Source organism: Melampsora larici-populina (assembly GCF_000204055.1).
Source record: "Melampsora larici-populina 98AG31 unplaced genomic scaffold MELLAscaffold_62, whole genome shotgun sequence".
Classification (NCBI taxonomy): domain Eukaryota; kingdom Fungi; phylum Basidiomycota; class Pucciniomycetes; order Pucciniales; family Melampsoraceae; genus Melampsora; species Melampsora laricis-populina.
In genome coordinates this window covers 442,722-455,700 of record NW_006768826.1, presented here as the reverse complement: position 1 = coordinate 455,700, position 12,979 = coordinate 442,722, and the positions used below count along the sequence as shown (strand labels likewise).

At 42.1% G+C, this 12,979-nt stretch overlaps 2 protein-coding genes across 2 annotated transcripts; one reads left to right on the top strand and one right to left on the bottom strand.

Annotated features, from left to right (window-relative positions):
• Window positions 1-2,228: 2,228 nt before the first annotated feature.
• MELLADRAFT_93900 (uncharacterized protein) lies at window positions 2,229-4,027 on the bottom strand (the record flags this gene model as incomplete). Its single annotated transcript, XM_007416599.1, has 2 exons — window positions 2,229-3,481; window positions 3,634-4,027. 2 exons carry the CDS (start codon window positions 4,025-4,027, stop codon window positions 2,229-2,231), a joined length of 1,647 nt encoding a protein of 548 aa, XP_007416661.1.
• Window positions 4,028-8,785: 4,758 nt separating this feature from the next.
• MELLADRAFT_45576 (uncharacterized protein) lies at window positions 8,786-10,993 on the top strand (the record flags this gene model as incomplete). Its single annotated transcript, XM_007416612.1, has 4 exons — window positions 8,786-9,089; window positions 9,199-10,217; window positions 10,282-10,558; window positions 10,646-10,993. 4 exons carry the CDS (start codon window positions 8,933-8,935, stop codon window positions 10,663-10,665), a joined length of 1,473 nt encoding a protein of 490 aa, XP_007416674.1.
• Between the last annotated feature and the right edge of the window lie 1,986 nt (window positions 10,994-12,979).

Here is a 12,979-nt window from a genome sequence, read left to right as displayed (position 1 = left end):
AGGAACTTTTGATCACTCACTCCAATCGAGGCGATCGGTACTCACGGCGAAACTGCTGTATATAGAGGCACAGGGCAACACACATACGACCGGAACACGTTTCAAATTACATTTCAAGGAATTCAGCTAACGATTTCAAGAAAACGTCATCATGCGTTTCAACCACCTATCTTCATCTAAAGCACTTGGCGAACAACATCACGTAGGTCACTTGGCACTTCAATCACCACAACGTCATCTGCAGATCGCTTGTCTTTCCCCCGCGCCAACAAGTCTGCCATATTCTCTCCTGATTTTACACGTTGTGCTACGATATCGCAGTGTAAGTGCTCCAACAACTTTTGAATTCTTTTCCATTCTTCGTTTACTTCCACGTCTCCTGACTTCCTGTTATCTACTGCAGCCTGCGAAGTTGTGTTATCGGTAAGTACGATAAACGACTTCCCTCCTACATTCCTAAAGGTGCTGAGCATTATCAAACCTAGACGAATTGCGACGGTCTCAGCCCAGGAAATATTTCGTTTCCCTCTCGAAGCTTTCTGCATATTCCACCCTTCCTTCAGATCGAATTGGGCCCACTTGGACCCGACTAGCACTCCAATGCCAGTTAGCGATGCGTCACCGACCCACTCTACATCTATTGGAACTTGATCTGGTATTATCCGTCTTGGTTTAAAGGACTTCATTGCCGCCTGCCATTCCAGTAAATCTTCCCGTACGTCACCCGGAATTTTTCTTTTCGCAGATGCCACTTGCCATGCACTCTCCCACCTATATAAGCTCGAGAGGTAGAACTTTAGATGAGGAACAATGTGTGTAGTATGAACTAACCTTCCTACAAATTTCTGCACTTTCTTCAGGTTAAACGACCCTTCTGGTACCAGGAATTCCTCTATTTCATTTAGGCAAGCATCGAACTTCTCGTCGGGTAATCGCACCGTTCTTTCTTTTGAGTTCCAAATGAATCCAATGTATCTTTGCTCCTCTGCAAAGTCATGGACCTTTTCCGCATTCGAAGAAACTCCCATCTCTGAACTAAATGCAACGATATCTTGTATTGATGTATTATTGTCTACATCTTTCACAAGTAAGTTGTCGTCGACCCATTGGAATGCCTTGGTCAGATTAAATGCTAATACGATTATTTGTTTCCATAAATCAGCAGGTCTTCCAAACACGCTGCACCCTGCGACTCCACCGAATTGAATCCGCGAGTCCAGCCATAGTCTATTCGACAGGTCCATGAGAAATAGGAACCTCCATTGCGACGGGTGAATATGAATCTGCCGATAGGCCTTTTCCCAATCAAACAAGGCGAGTAAGTAATTTCCTTGATGATCTCTGAAGAAAGCTGCTACGATCTTAAAATTGTCCCATGTCGTGGCATAATCTTTCTTGTCAACGAAGCTGTTAACTGATGGTGTGTCCTCGACGTCGTGAGGAAAAGACAGGTCGTTGATTATTCTGAAGGAACCATCTCCATTAATGACACTTCCCATTGGACTAGACCTGAAGAAACCGATTTTGGCGAACACCTCTTCATGAGTAAAAGGTCCGAAGATCCTTTTTGCTTTCCGTTCTTTCTCTAACGTGTTTGCTATCTTTTCCGCTGCCATTTTTGCTGATTCATGGTTATCGGGAGTGTACCACCTTCTATCTCCCATCGTATGATCAGGTATACCCTGGTGAAACCCGTCTAAACATCCCTTTATGACTTCTTGCGCATCTTTTTCAATCCCATACAAGGCCACCAACGATCTCCATCTCGATAGATTCAGGTCACAAACGGCATACTCTAATGGCCACCTACTGTCATAGTGTCTGCCTGAGTTCTTATATGGCTTTATTCTTACAACACTCACGTCGTTAGGCACCCTCAGTCTAGGTCCGTGATCAGGTAAGGCAAGTTCCTTCCTCCAGTCAAACCTATAGGCAAGTAATGGAAAGGCAATTGAAGGTTAGCCAAGGGCAGAAATTAATCACAGAATCCTGTCATACGACGTTTATTTCATGGAGACCACGACATCAATGGCGGATGTCTCATTTAGGTCAGAGGGAGAAACGACGATATCTACAATTGACAGTCTACAAACATTGTGACTTGTTACAAATCAAGAAGAAACCAATCCAACCACAATCGTTATACCCGACTATCTTTGGGTGGTGGTAAAAAGGGTACGTCTAGAGGAAATTTCATCTCTTTGAAAGGAAATAATTCGGCCAATGGCTTACTTTGCCTTCCCGTTGTTTCCGCCGTACTTAGGGCTGTTTGCCTCTCCTCTACGGTCGTCGCGTCTGTCATCCTGACGCCAAGAACCACCACCTTCTCCCCTTCGGTTGGCAAAACGATCGTTCTCTCGACCACTGCCGTATCTTTCACTATCACGACCGCCGCTACCTCCGTTCCAGCCCCCTCCGCGACCACGACCCCTCACGTTTCTCCCATCACCTCTTCTATCGTTGTATTGTTGGTAGCCTGGGTTGCTAGGTCCTTCATAGAAAGGTTGAGGTGGATAATGGTTTGCATGCTGCCAGGACCGGGCATTGGGCTTGCCATAATGAGGAGTGTGACTAGGGGAATTCGCGACCTGGTATTGTTTCTGATGATTGAACAGCTGATATTCACCGGTGATAGGGTGAATGTTGGCTTTTGGTTGGCCTTCAGCGTACGGGTTAATGTCTTGAAACCGGGGTTGAAAATCACCGAGGCGTTCACATTCGGTTTGAGCTTCTCTTTCTCGATTTTCATCACGAACAGCGGGGTTTGCTAACTTGCCATCCGCATTCTTAAAGGTCATAACTGTCGACCGAATGGCTTGATCATATCTAAAGGCCATGATCCAGGATGCCCACTCTCTTTTAATCGCCATTACATTCTCTCGGTGAATAACGAACTTATCAGCAACATCTCCGTGTCCGTAGTGACGTATATAAGAAACAAAAAGGTCGAACGCCGATATCCATTCTCCAAAGTTCATTCTCCATTCATCAGGAACATCTAGACAGGTATAACGATCGTCTTCACTGTCTTTCTTTTTCTTCACTCTTTGAGACTGGCGCACTAGGTCTAATCGTAACCACTGAGGATTGAAAATTGATAGGGGAATGTAACCCTTGAATGGTTTCATCTTAGCATTGAACCAGGGTGATAAGGCTACCAAACCATCGACTTCTATTCCAGTCTCGCTTACTTCCACTTTTTTCTTTTCTGCAGCTTTAGGTTCATCATTGTCCTTGGTCAAATCGACTTGTTGTGGCACTTTCTTCGGGATCGATTTCTCCTTCACTTGGGCTGGCGCAGCGACCCATGATGGCGTGACAATTGAACTAGCTAGAGCAGTAGACATGCCATTGAGAGCATGGTTTGAAGTAGATGGGTTGTTGAAAACAGTAAGGCCTTTAGCTTTCAACCAGGAATGGAAACCGCGAGGGGGACTATTGCCCATTTCTGCGACCGTGTTTCTACGTGTTGGGGAACGTACTGTACGAGGAAATTCAATTAAAGGTATGTTCAGTTATCACTCTCAGTGCTGGAGGCTTCACGCGTTTGGTGGCATCACCGAAGGTGGGAAAAACCGAACTTCGCTATACGCGGCATCACTCTGGGTGGTTACAATTGAATTTGTGGCTTACAATTTGGCACATTATCTATATTATCTCTTGACAGTAAACCACCTGAGTGTAACACCGAAGTTCCTGGTGTCAATGGTACGTCTTGATTGTTTGGCGACTTATTGGTTGGAGCAATGACAGCTGTTGAGTTGGTCGACGTATTTCCTTCCTCACCGGGTACCGTCAAAGTAACGACTGGTGTGGTGGGCGTTTCAGCATTAGTCCTATTGGAGACTGTTGAATTTCCACGGCCGCGTCCTCTGCTACGACCACGACGACTTTCAAGTGTTGCAGTTGGAACGACGATATCAGAATCTGGTGGAGGGACTGAACCCCCTCTCAACCTACTGCTAGTCCTTCTCAGCATTTCATTGAAATTTTGCGTGTTGGTAGCGATCTTGTCCGCTGTTGACATTTTCTTAACTTGAATAAGGATTTAAATTTTTGATAAAGGATAACTCCAAGTAATGATATCTTTTTCGAAAAGAAATCTACAAGCTGAAGAGCTTGAATTGAGTGTGAGAGAGAGAAAGGACAGTGAGGATTTCCAGATTCGAGCGTGAGATTGCGGATGTGGGGGAAATTGACACTCGGGAAAATTTTCAAGGTTGGGAAGTCTTCCCTAACTTGAATTTCCTTTACCGAGTGTCCGGGAAGCATCCTTCGCTATAAGGCTATGCCCTGTATTCGCCCACAGTCCGATCTCGCTCGTATTGTGGAAATAGGCGGTACCGTCGTGCCTTTGGGTACCGCCACTCATTCATTTCAAAAAGTTTAAAATTTTGTTTTTATGTTTTGTGATCGCATGACTTTTAAAAGTCACCTTTTACCTAGTTTTTGATGAAAACAACATGAAAAAGGATATGGATGTTTGTATGAAGATTATAATTCTAGGATACAATTATCCAATGGTACATAATTGATTTTGAAAGTTTGTCACGGCAGGAAACTTTGGCTCCCGTTGAGGGTTTTCCCTGCGGCAAATTTTGTCGAGTGAATAATTACATATAACGATTGCTCCGCTATTCCTTGTCGGAGTTCGCTTGAGACTTCTTGAGGACAAGCTGCGAGTTGAGATTTGAAAGATTGTGACAGGATGGTTATGTGATCTGAAGCCGATTGTTAGCTGTAACAGGACCCCGGAATGCGCCGCAGGATGATAGTCCCCAAATTTTGGAGAAAAACCCAAATTCCACCATGTTGCCACTGGACTCGAGGCCTTGTTCCAAATATGGTCAGATGTATCAACTGTGCCTTCTGAAAAGGTCTCCAAGAGAATTAGCTTAACAAAGCCCTCTCTGTGTGGCCGCGTCCGCGCCCTCGCAGAGGGGCTTAGGACTAATCGTCGATTTTTGGCTTGAGCACTACACTCCTTAAGTGTCTCTAAGGAGATTTTCAAATGTTTACGCTTCCCTCACAAACCAACCTCACTTGGTCCTGCTGGGAAAGTTGTTCATGATCATTTTCTACATGTGTATATCTTGTTATCACGAGAGAAACACTACCCCACCATGCTGTTCTTGAGGGAGTTTTCAAGCCTTATGTCTCACTTGTAAAGGGGCATACAAGGTGAATTTGCACCGTACCCGATTTTTGAATCATTGCTACAGGTGTGTTGTAAGAATCATCAACCTCCTTTTTTGGCCACACCGTTCACACTGGCCATGATGCTAGACTACAAGATTATGTAGAATTTTTATCAGAACAACTTTCCCTGCGGAGTCAGGTGAAGTTTGTTTGTGAGGGAAGCGTTAAAATCCGAAAAACTCCTTAGAGACACTTAAGGAGTGTAGTGCTCAAGCCAAAAATCGACGATTAGTCCTAAGCCCCTCTGCGAGGGCGCGGACGCGGCCGCGCAGAGAGGGCTTTGTTAAGCTAACCAAGAGAAAAACAAGGCCTCCTGTGGCAATTACATGATGGAATTTGGGGTGTTCCTCCAAAATTTTGGGGACTATCATCCTGCGGCGCATGCCGGGGTCCTGCTGTAACTCTCAATTAATATTTACTGTCGTTCTCGAAAAGCTTGTCCAAGTTTTCCCGCCAAATTGCTCGAGTTTTGCGGGAAAACTCGGACAAGCTTTTCGAGAACGATAGTAAGGTCTACATATGTGATATCAAGTCTGCTGTGTTTTGCTGTGAAGTCGTATATACATTTTTTGCTGTGAAGTCGTCAACTTCGTCAACTTGTTCAATCTATAAACTTATCAAAGTCCCACGCTCGCCCATCCTCCGCGAGCATGGGACTTTGATAAGTTTATTCAATCTACAATCTTCATCAAGTTTGCCTCACAACTTCACTTACTGATTTTAACCTGGAGAACATCACATTCTAACTGCGATATCCTCAAACCAAGTTTAAACCGTCAAGGGTTCTTGATTGATTGGTACTTATCTTCATCCGCTTACCCCTACATCGTCCAGACCGAACTAATGTTGATTCGATCTGAAAAATAGCTTTGTTCGCATAAACCCGAAACAAAAACCGAAGAAAGAGAAAGATGGAGTCCGTCAAAAAACGTTTTCGTAGAACTTCAAAGAATGTTATGGATCAAAAACCAAAACAAGAGCAAGATAAAGAACCCAAAAAGTAAAGATCATTGTTTGATCTTCATTGAGATGAAGGTTTGGAATTCTAACTCGTTGTTTCGAATTTGTAGAGCTCGTGGTAAAGGTAGAGTTTATGATATCATTAATGCTGGGTTTATGGCACTTCGAGGACTTTCAGGTGGTGGTGGATACTACGCAGGTCGTCTTTAAGCTCAAACAAATTTACCAACTCCTCAAATTGATGATCTAACACAGCCTTCCAGACTCATTTGGAGGGCTCGATTGAAAGGTTATGACTTTTGTCTTTATTATGAAGATTTGATTGATCTGGAAGAAGATTCAAGACAATCAATAGATTGGCGAGAATCGTTTTTAATTTTGTCCTGACCTTGGATTACTTTTCTTGGTATTGCAGCCTTGTAATTTTGTAATTTTCTTGTAATAGTTCTGGTGATTTTTGAGAATTCGAGCTCCGTTGAAAGTTTCGTTTCCTTGAGCGCTGACAATTGAACCTCACATATCATTCGATATCAAGTTGAGTCAAGACTGTTATGATGAAGACGCTGTGATGTCCTGTGATGTCATTTTCAGGGTCATATTGTTGAACATGATGACGTCATTTACGTCTTGGTCAAGAAGGATATTAAGAAAAGGTAGGCAAGAGCCTCTCGCTCATTTTTTGCGACATGGTCTAGTGAGATAAAGATCACTCTCCTTTGAACATATACACAATCTCGATTTAGGTGAGAAGGACTATGTAGGCCCTGGACCCACCTGGACCCCATCTGTCTGAATCATAATGGGCGCATACTTTGAGAGGCTATGCAGCTTTACATGACTGAGGAAAGTTTCAAGTTTCGTCCTTGACCTTAAGATTGTGCAACAACTTTATGAATGAGATCTCTTCTTCTTCAGACCAAAACTTTACCCCACTTATCGATCCAATTTCCATAACGCCAGAATTTTAATCATCAACATTTATTGTCAGTTTCTCTGGCCTTTCCTTTTGCTCCTTTCTTCCCTGAAGTTGATCTTAATCTTAATCTTGATACTCATAATCGTTTTACTATCGCCACAGAACCAACTCTCTCTCTCAAAACATATAAAGATGGGTTTCTTACAAAGACTTTGCTTCGGATCGTCACACCATCATCATCATGATGACGACAGGTAACAATTCATTCGTCTTGAAGCTTAGCTTTAGTTGAGGTTGCTCAACTTTGATTTCTTTTGGGAACGGCTCTAGGTATCGTTATGGTGGACGTCGACCTTTCGGTCTGTTTGGTGGTGGATTGGGTGGGCATCATGGTGGACATCACGGTGGATATTATAGTGGCCATCATCATGGTGGTCATCATCATCACGGCGGCCATCATCATCATGCAGGCCATCATCACCATCACGGAGGTCATCATCACCATCACGGAGGTCACCACCACCATGGAGGGCATCATCATGGAGGGCATTGCTAAGATCTAGTACGAGGATGCATCTCCCTGTGAACGCTTCAATCTTATACGTAGCAATTTCTTTGTCCACTTTTATACACTTTCTCCGAGCGCTTTTTTAATCATCATCAAACAGATTGTAGCGTTTTTATATCTCTGTTCCAGAAGATTGTATTTTTTACCAAATGAATGAGCAAATTATGGAGCAAAATGACTTGAATTCACCAATGCTCCTGCAGATATGTTTGTGCACTGTATCAGAATAAGTGGTCCAAAAAAAAGCGCCCACCACCTTGCTACACTTTATTGTAAAGTCTACTTCGACAGCACATATCTCTGCACAAATTCAAAAACACAATCCATAGAAGGTTACAATTTATGGACACAGCCATATTTGGTACATTTGGTGCCAAAATAAAGAGGTGAGAATACATTCCATTGTTGCACACTCGAGTCTCGAGTCACTATTACTTGCAGATGGCCCTCTTTTGCAATCTTAATCATGTAGGTGTAGTTCGTATCTGGCTTTGATTTCCATATGCCCCCTAACTCCACTCTTGGGTGGTCCTTTCCCTTTCAGAAGTCGCCATGTCAGGACCCCGGAAAGCTCCTATGGAACCATCCGACGGGAAATGACGAAAAATTGACTGTTTGATACCTCAAAAAAGTTGTTTTTTGAGGCCTTTGATACCAATTTCGTCGGTAACATCCGACGGTTTTTGCCTTGATTTGGGCAGTTTTGCTCCTTTTCCGCTGGTAACATGCTGTATTCCGCGGGTTTACCTCTGTGACATGCCATTTCATACAGATTTGATACCTGTATTGCTATTTTACGTCGGTATGTTGTTACAGCTCTTTTTTGAAAATTGGCCGATTGATACGTATTTCGTCGGTAACTCAGCCAAAATCTCGACCCCCGATTGATACGTTTTTCGTCGGATGGTTCCATAGGGGCTTTCCGGGGTCCTGCCATGTCAGCAAACATGTACTCTGGAGAATGATGGTGAGTTGTGAACTTGTGACGTCAATTCATGCGTGTTCTACTCTTGTTGAATGTCGCGTGAGTGATACCTTCTTCGGGCATGACCCGCGAGAGAAACCGGAGTTCGGATATCGGCCAACGGTTACATCATCGACTTGATTGATACCACCAATTCATTCCATAACCATCAACTTTCACTTCCACACTGGCAGTTCATCCTAATCTTTACTGTCGTCCTCCTACAGACTGGATAGCAATCTTCGCTTTCAAATCTAAAACGCGAAGTACAATCAAAAGCCTTTATTCACACTCTTTTATTCTTCACACTCGGAATTTTCGTAATATGGCACCTCTCCCTAAGCATAATTATGAGTATGATCTCGTGGTGATCGGTGGAGGTTCAGGTGGATTAGGTTGTGCAAGAAGAGCGGCTCAGTATGGTGCAAAGGTAGCGATTATTGAACGAACTCCTGTTTTAGGTGGGACCTGTGTCAACGTCGGTGAGTCTTTTTGATTTTCTTTCGATCAATTCAGAAGATAAGCTTCTTCGACGACAGAGATAATCTCACTGACAATAATTTTCGAATTCCGAATGATCATGAATGACAGGTTGTGTACCAAAGAAAGTAATGTGGCATGCAGCTGATGTTAGGGAAAAGTTAAAAGCTGCAACTCATTACGGAATGAAAGTAGAAAACATTCCAGAGTTCGATTGGTCAGAAATGAAGAAAAAACGTGATGCTTATATCGAAAGATTAAATGGAATATATGAAAAGAATTTAAAGAATGATGGAGTAGAATATCTTACTGGTCATGCACGTTTTATTGATTCACATCAACTTGAGATTTCTAAAGGAATTCAATCTACTCATGCTCATTCTCAAGCTGATCCGACTACCAAAGTCACTGCTCCTGATGGTATTAAAACTATCACGGCTGAAAGGATCGTGATCGCTATTGGAGGTCGACCTGTGTTACCTGACATTCCGGGATCTGATCTTGCGATAGATTCCGATGGATTTTTTGTTCTCGAATCTCTTCCAAAACGCGTAGCAGTGGTCGGCGCTGGTTATATTGCTGTCGAATTAGCTGGGATCTTTCATACACTCGGTGCTGAAACTCATTTATTGATTCGACACGAGAAACCACTTAGATCATTTGATCCGATCATTCAAGATACTTTGCATAAACATATGGAACATACTGGAATCAGAATTCATCCAAATTCAAATGTTTCTAAAATCACTACCTCTGAGAAGGGTCCCTTTGATCTCACTAAACCTTTCGAGAAAGTGGTTGAAACGAAGGAGGGCGAAAGGATTACAGTAGATTGTGTTCTCTTTGCTATTGGACGTAAACCTCTTACAGATTTAATCGACTGTGACAAGGCAGATGTAAAGTTGGATAAGAAGGGTGATGTGATTGTAGATGAGTATCAAAAGACGAATGTGGATCATATCTTTGCGATCGGAGACGTTCAAGGTAAAGCTCTTCTTACGCCTGTGGCAATTGCTGCAGGAAGAAGATTGAGCAACAGGTTATATGGTGGCGTGAAAGATGACAAGATCAGCTATGACAATATTGCTACTGTCGTCTTCTCACATCCTCCTTGCGGGACAGTAGGTTTGGTGAGTCTTGTAACTCTATCTTGATGATTTTTTACACTATGCTCAATGTTTTCGACCTTTACAGACTGAAGATGAAGCCAAGGAAAAGTATGGAGAAGAATCGATCAAGACTTATACATCTAAATTCACTGCTATGTATTATGCTATGATGCCAGCAGATGAAAAGGAACCGACAGCGATGAAATTGGTCTGTTCTGGTCCTGAAGAGAAAGTGGTAGGGATTCATATGATTGGAATGGGTAGTGATGAGATCACTCAAGGGTTTGCTGTGGCGATTAAGATGGGCGCAACTAAGAAAGATTTAGATGATACGATTGCTATTCATCCTACTAGTGCTGAAGGTATGTTTCTTTTTTACTTTTCTGACTAAAGTGAATCATGTTCTCCAGATCGGTTGACGAATTTTGAATGGACGTATGGAATTTTAGAGCTTGTGACGATGAGATAGGTACAGATTCACCTTGATCTTATGAAGGACTTTGATGCTCAATCAATGGGTTCATCAATAGATTGGGTCTGTTATCAAACTCTCAGGACTATCATTTTCATTGGATATCTCTGAAGACTTTATTTTTTTGTGTTTTGCTGATGATTTCAATTATGTACTTGAGGAATGCGAAAAATGTGTTACTATAAAAAAAGCAAAAAAAAAGCATCTGATTCAAGATTTCTTTTGTCTTTTTTGGATTTCATGCTGATCAAACAATTGTAGTTTTTGTAAAATTTGACTGGAAAGATTCTTGCAAAAATATATACATACAGCTATTCAAGAGATCAATGTCCTGTTCCAACTTGTTTATTTTGTTCTTCTTGAAGGTTCATGTCAAAATAGGCCAAATCTAGCCATGTATCAGGCAAAGGATGCACCCAACTGAACAAGAAACTTCTGATACAGGCCTGTATTGTGTAAATCTTTGCTTGAGGGTCTGTGAATCATTGACAAAATCAAAAACAGTTTTTTTGAGCAGGTCATGAATTTCTTGAATAGCTGTATATATATATACTTTGTATGCCTCTTGTAACAGTCAATTAATGGTGTGTTGACTTAAGCAAATTTTACTCAGAACTTGCTTTTTACAAATATCAAAGTGTTATTGGGTAAGAAATTTCTGACCAGAAATCACATTCTATAAAATTTAAAACAGACAAAAGGAACATATGGGATATGACCAGCATTTTATAATTCAAGAATGTGATTTTTGGTCGGAAATTCCTGAAACAAATACATCCTTAGGTTGGTGGAGTAAGGTTCATCTTTGCATTTTAAATATTGAAGGATGTGCTTAAGTGAAGAGACCCTAACTCACTCCCATTAGAATAAAAACTCTGGGGGGAAGAATCAGATGAAGATTGTGCAAGTGGCTTACCAAAACGTGCACTTGGACATGTATCTCATCATTCAAGCTGTATCAAGGGGATCTCTGGGGTCTGCTGTACCATTTATCTGGACATATGTTGGTTTTAAAGTGCAATGGACTGTAATCACCAGAAAATTTCCAAGTGGGAGGGGGAAAACAATTAAGAGTATGATTTGTTGTAAAAGGATCTGTCACTTTGCACCTGAGCCATAATACCCAAAGTGCCCGTCTGGGCTGCCCCAGACGTAGGGGGCTTCAAGAGGTACAAAGGCTTGCTCAAAGGTCTCCAACATCCAGTATGTCCTCTATGGGCACAGTGACCCACACTACATATGTTCAGTAGGATGAATAAATTGGTAGATATCATGTACATATAAGTCCACTTGGTTATCTACTCATATGAATAAGCAAATCACATGTGATACATTCTGTAACATTTTCCAGTTTGATAAAATCACTTCAAAAATTGACTACACACACTCATGACTGGAAGTTTTGGTGTAATCTCATCAACTAAACTTCATGTAACACTCTTTCTGTTACTGTTGAATGGCTTCAATAGTACTGCCTGAGTAGCTATGAAGGTAGATGTAGTCAATTCTCTGGAAAATTTTCCACAATCATGCAAATTACATGATGTATCACAAGTGATTTACTCATTCAGATGACACCGCGGGAATCATTAAGTGTGAAACCCAATTGAGCAAAGTCGTGGTGTCCGGGTCCGTGACTTTTTTCAATTGCGGATCTTGTTTGCCATAGGTTTGCTATAGGTTTGCTAGCTTGCATTGAGCTGCCCTCGAGTTGTCTGCCTGAGCTGCAGTACATGTTATGCATGTTTTTCCTTTCAATATCCTCAGACCACTCAAGATCGTGTATGAGTCATGAGCTTTATTATGTATATGTTACAAGAGTCTAGACATATGGTACGTCCATTAGTCCATACTACAGCCTGAGTGAATGACTAGGTAGAGGGCAGCTCGAGACAAGCTTGCAAACCTATGGCAAACCTGTGGCAAACAAGATCCGTGATTGAAGGAAGTCGCCGACCCGGACACCGCGACTTTGCTCAATCCGGTTTCACAGTTAATGATTCCCGCGGTGTGAGCAGAGAACTGAGCAAACCTGTATGTACATGATAGTTAACATTTTACTTGGCTTGTTGCACATATTTAGTGTAGGTGTTATGGCTCAGGTGTGAAGTGCTAGATCCTTTTACACTGAATCATACTCTTGATTATTTTCCGCCTCCCACTTTGGGAAATCTTTTGATGTTTACAGTGATGGTTGACCTTGCTTGACTTTTGGGTCTCAAAGATAGTTTGAGAGGAATGAAATAATGTGACATTGAAAAGAAAAGAATTGGGAAACAGTAGGAAAAAACAATCTTGCTAAGCCAAATGT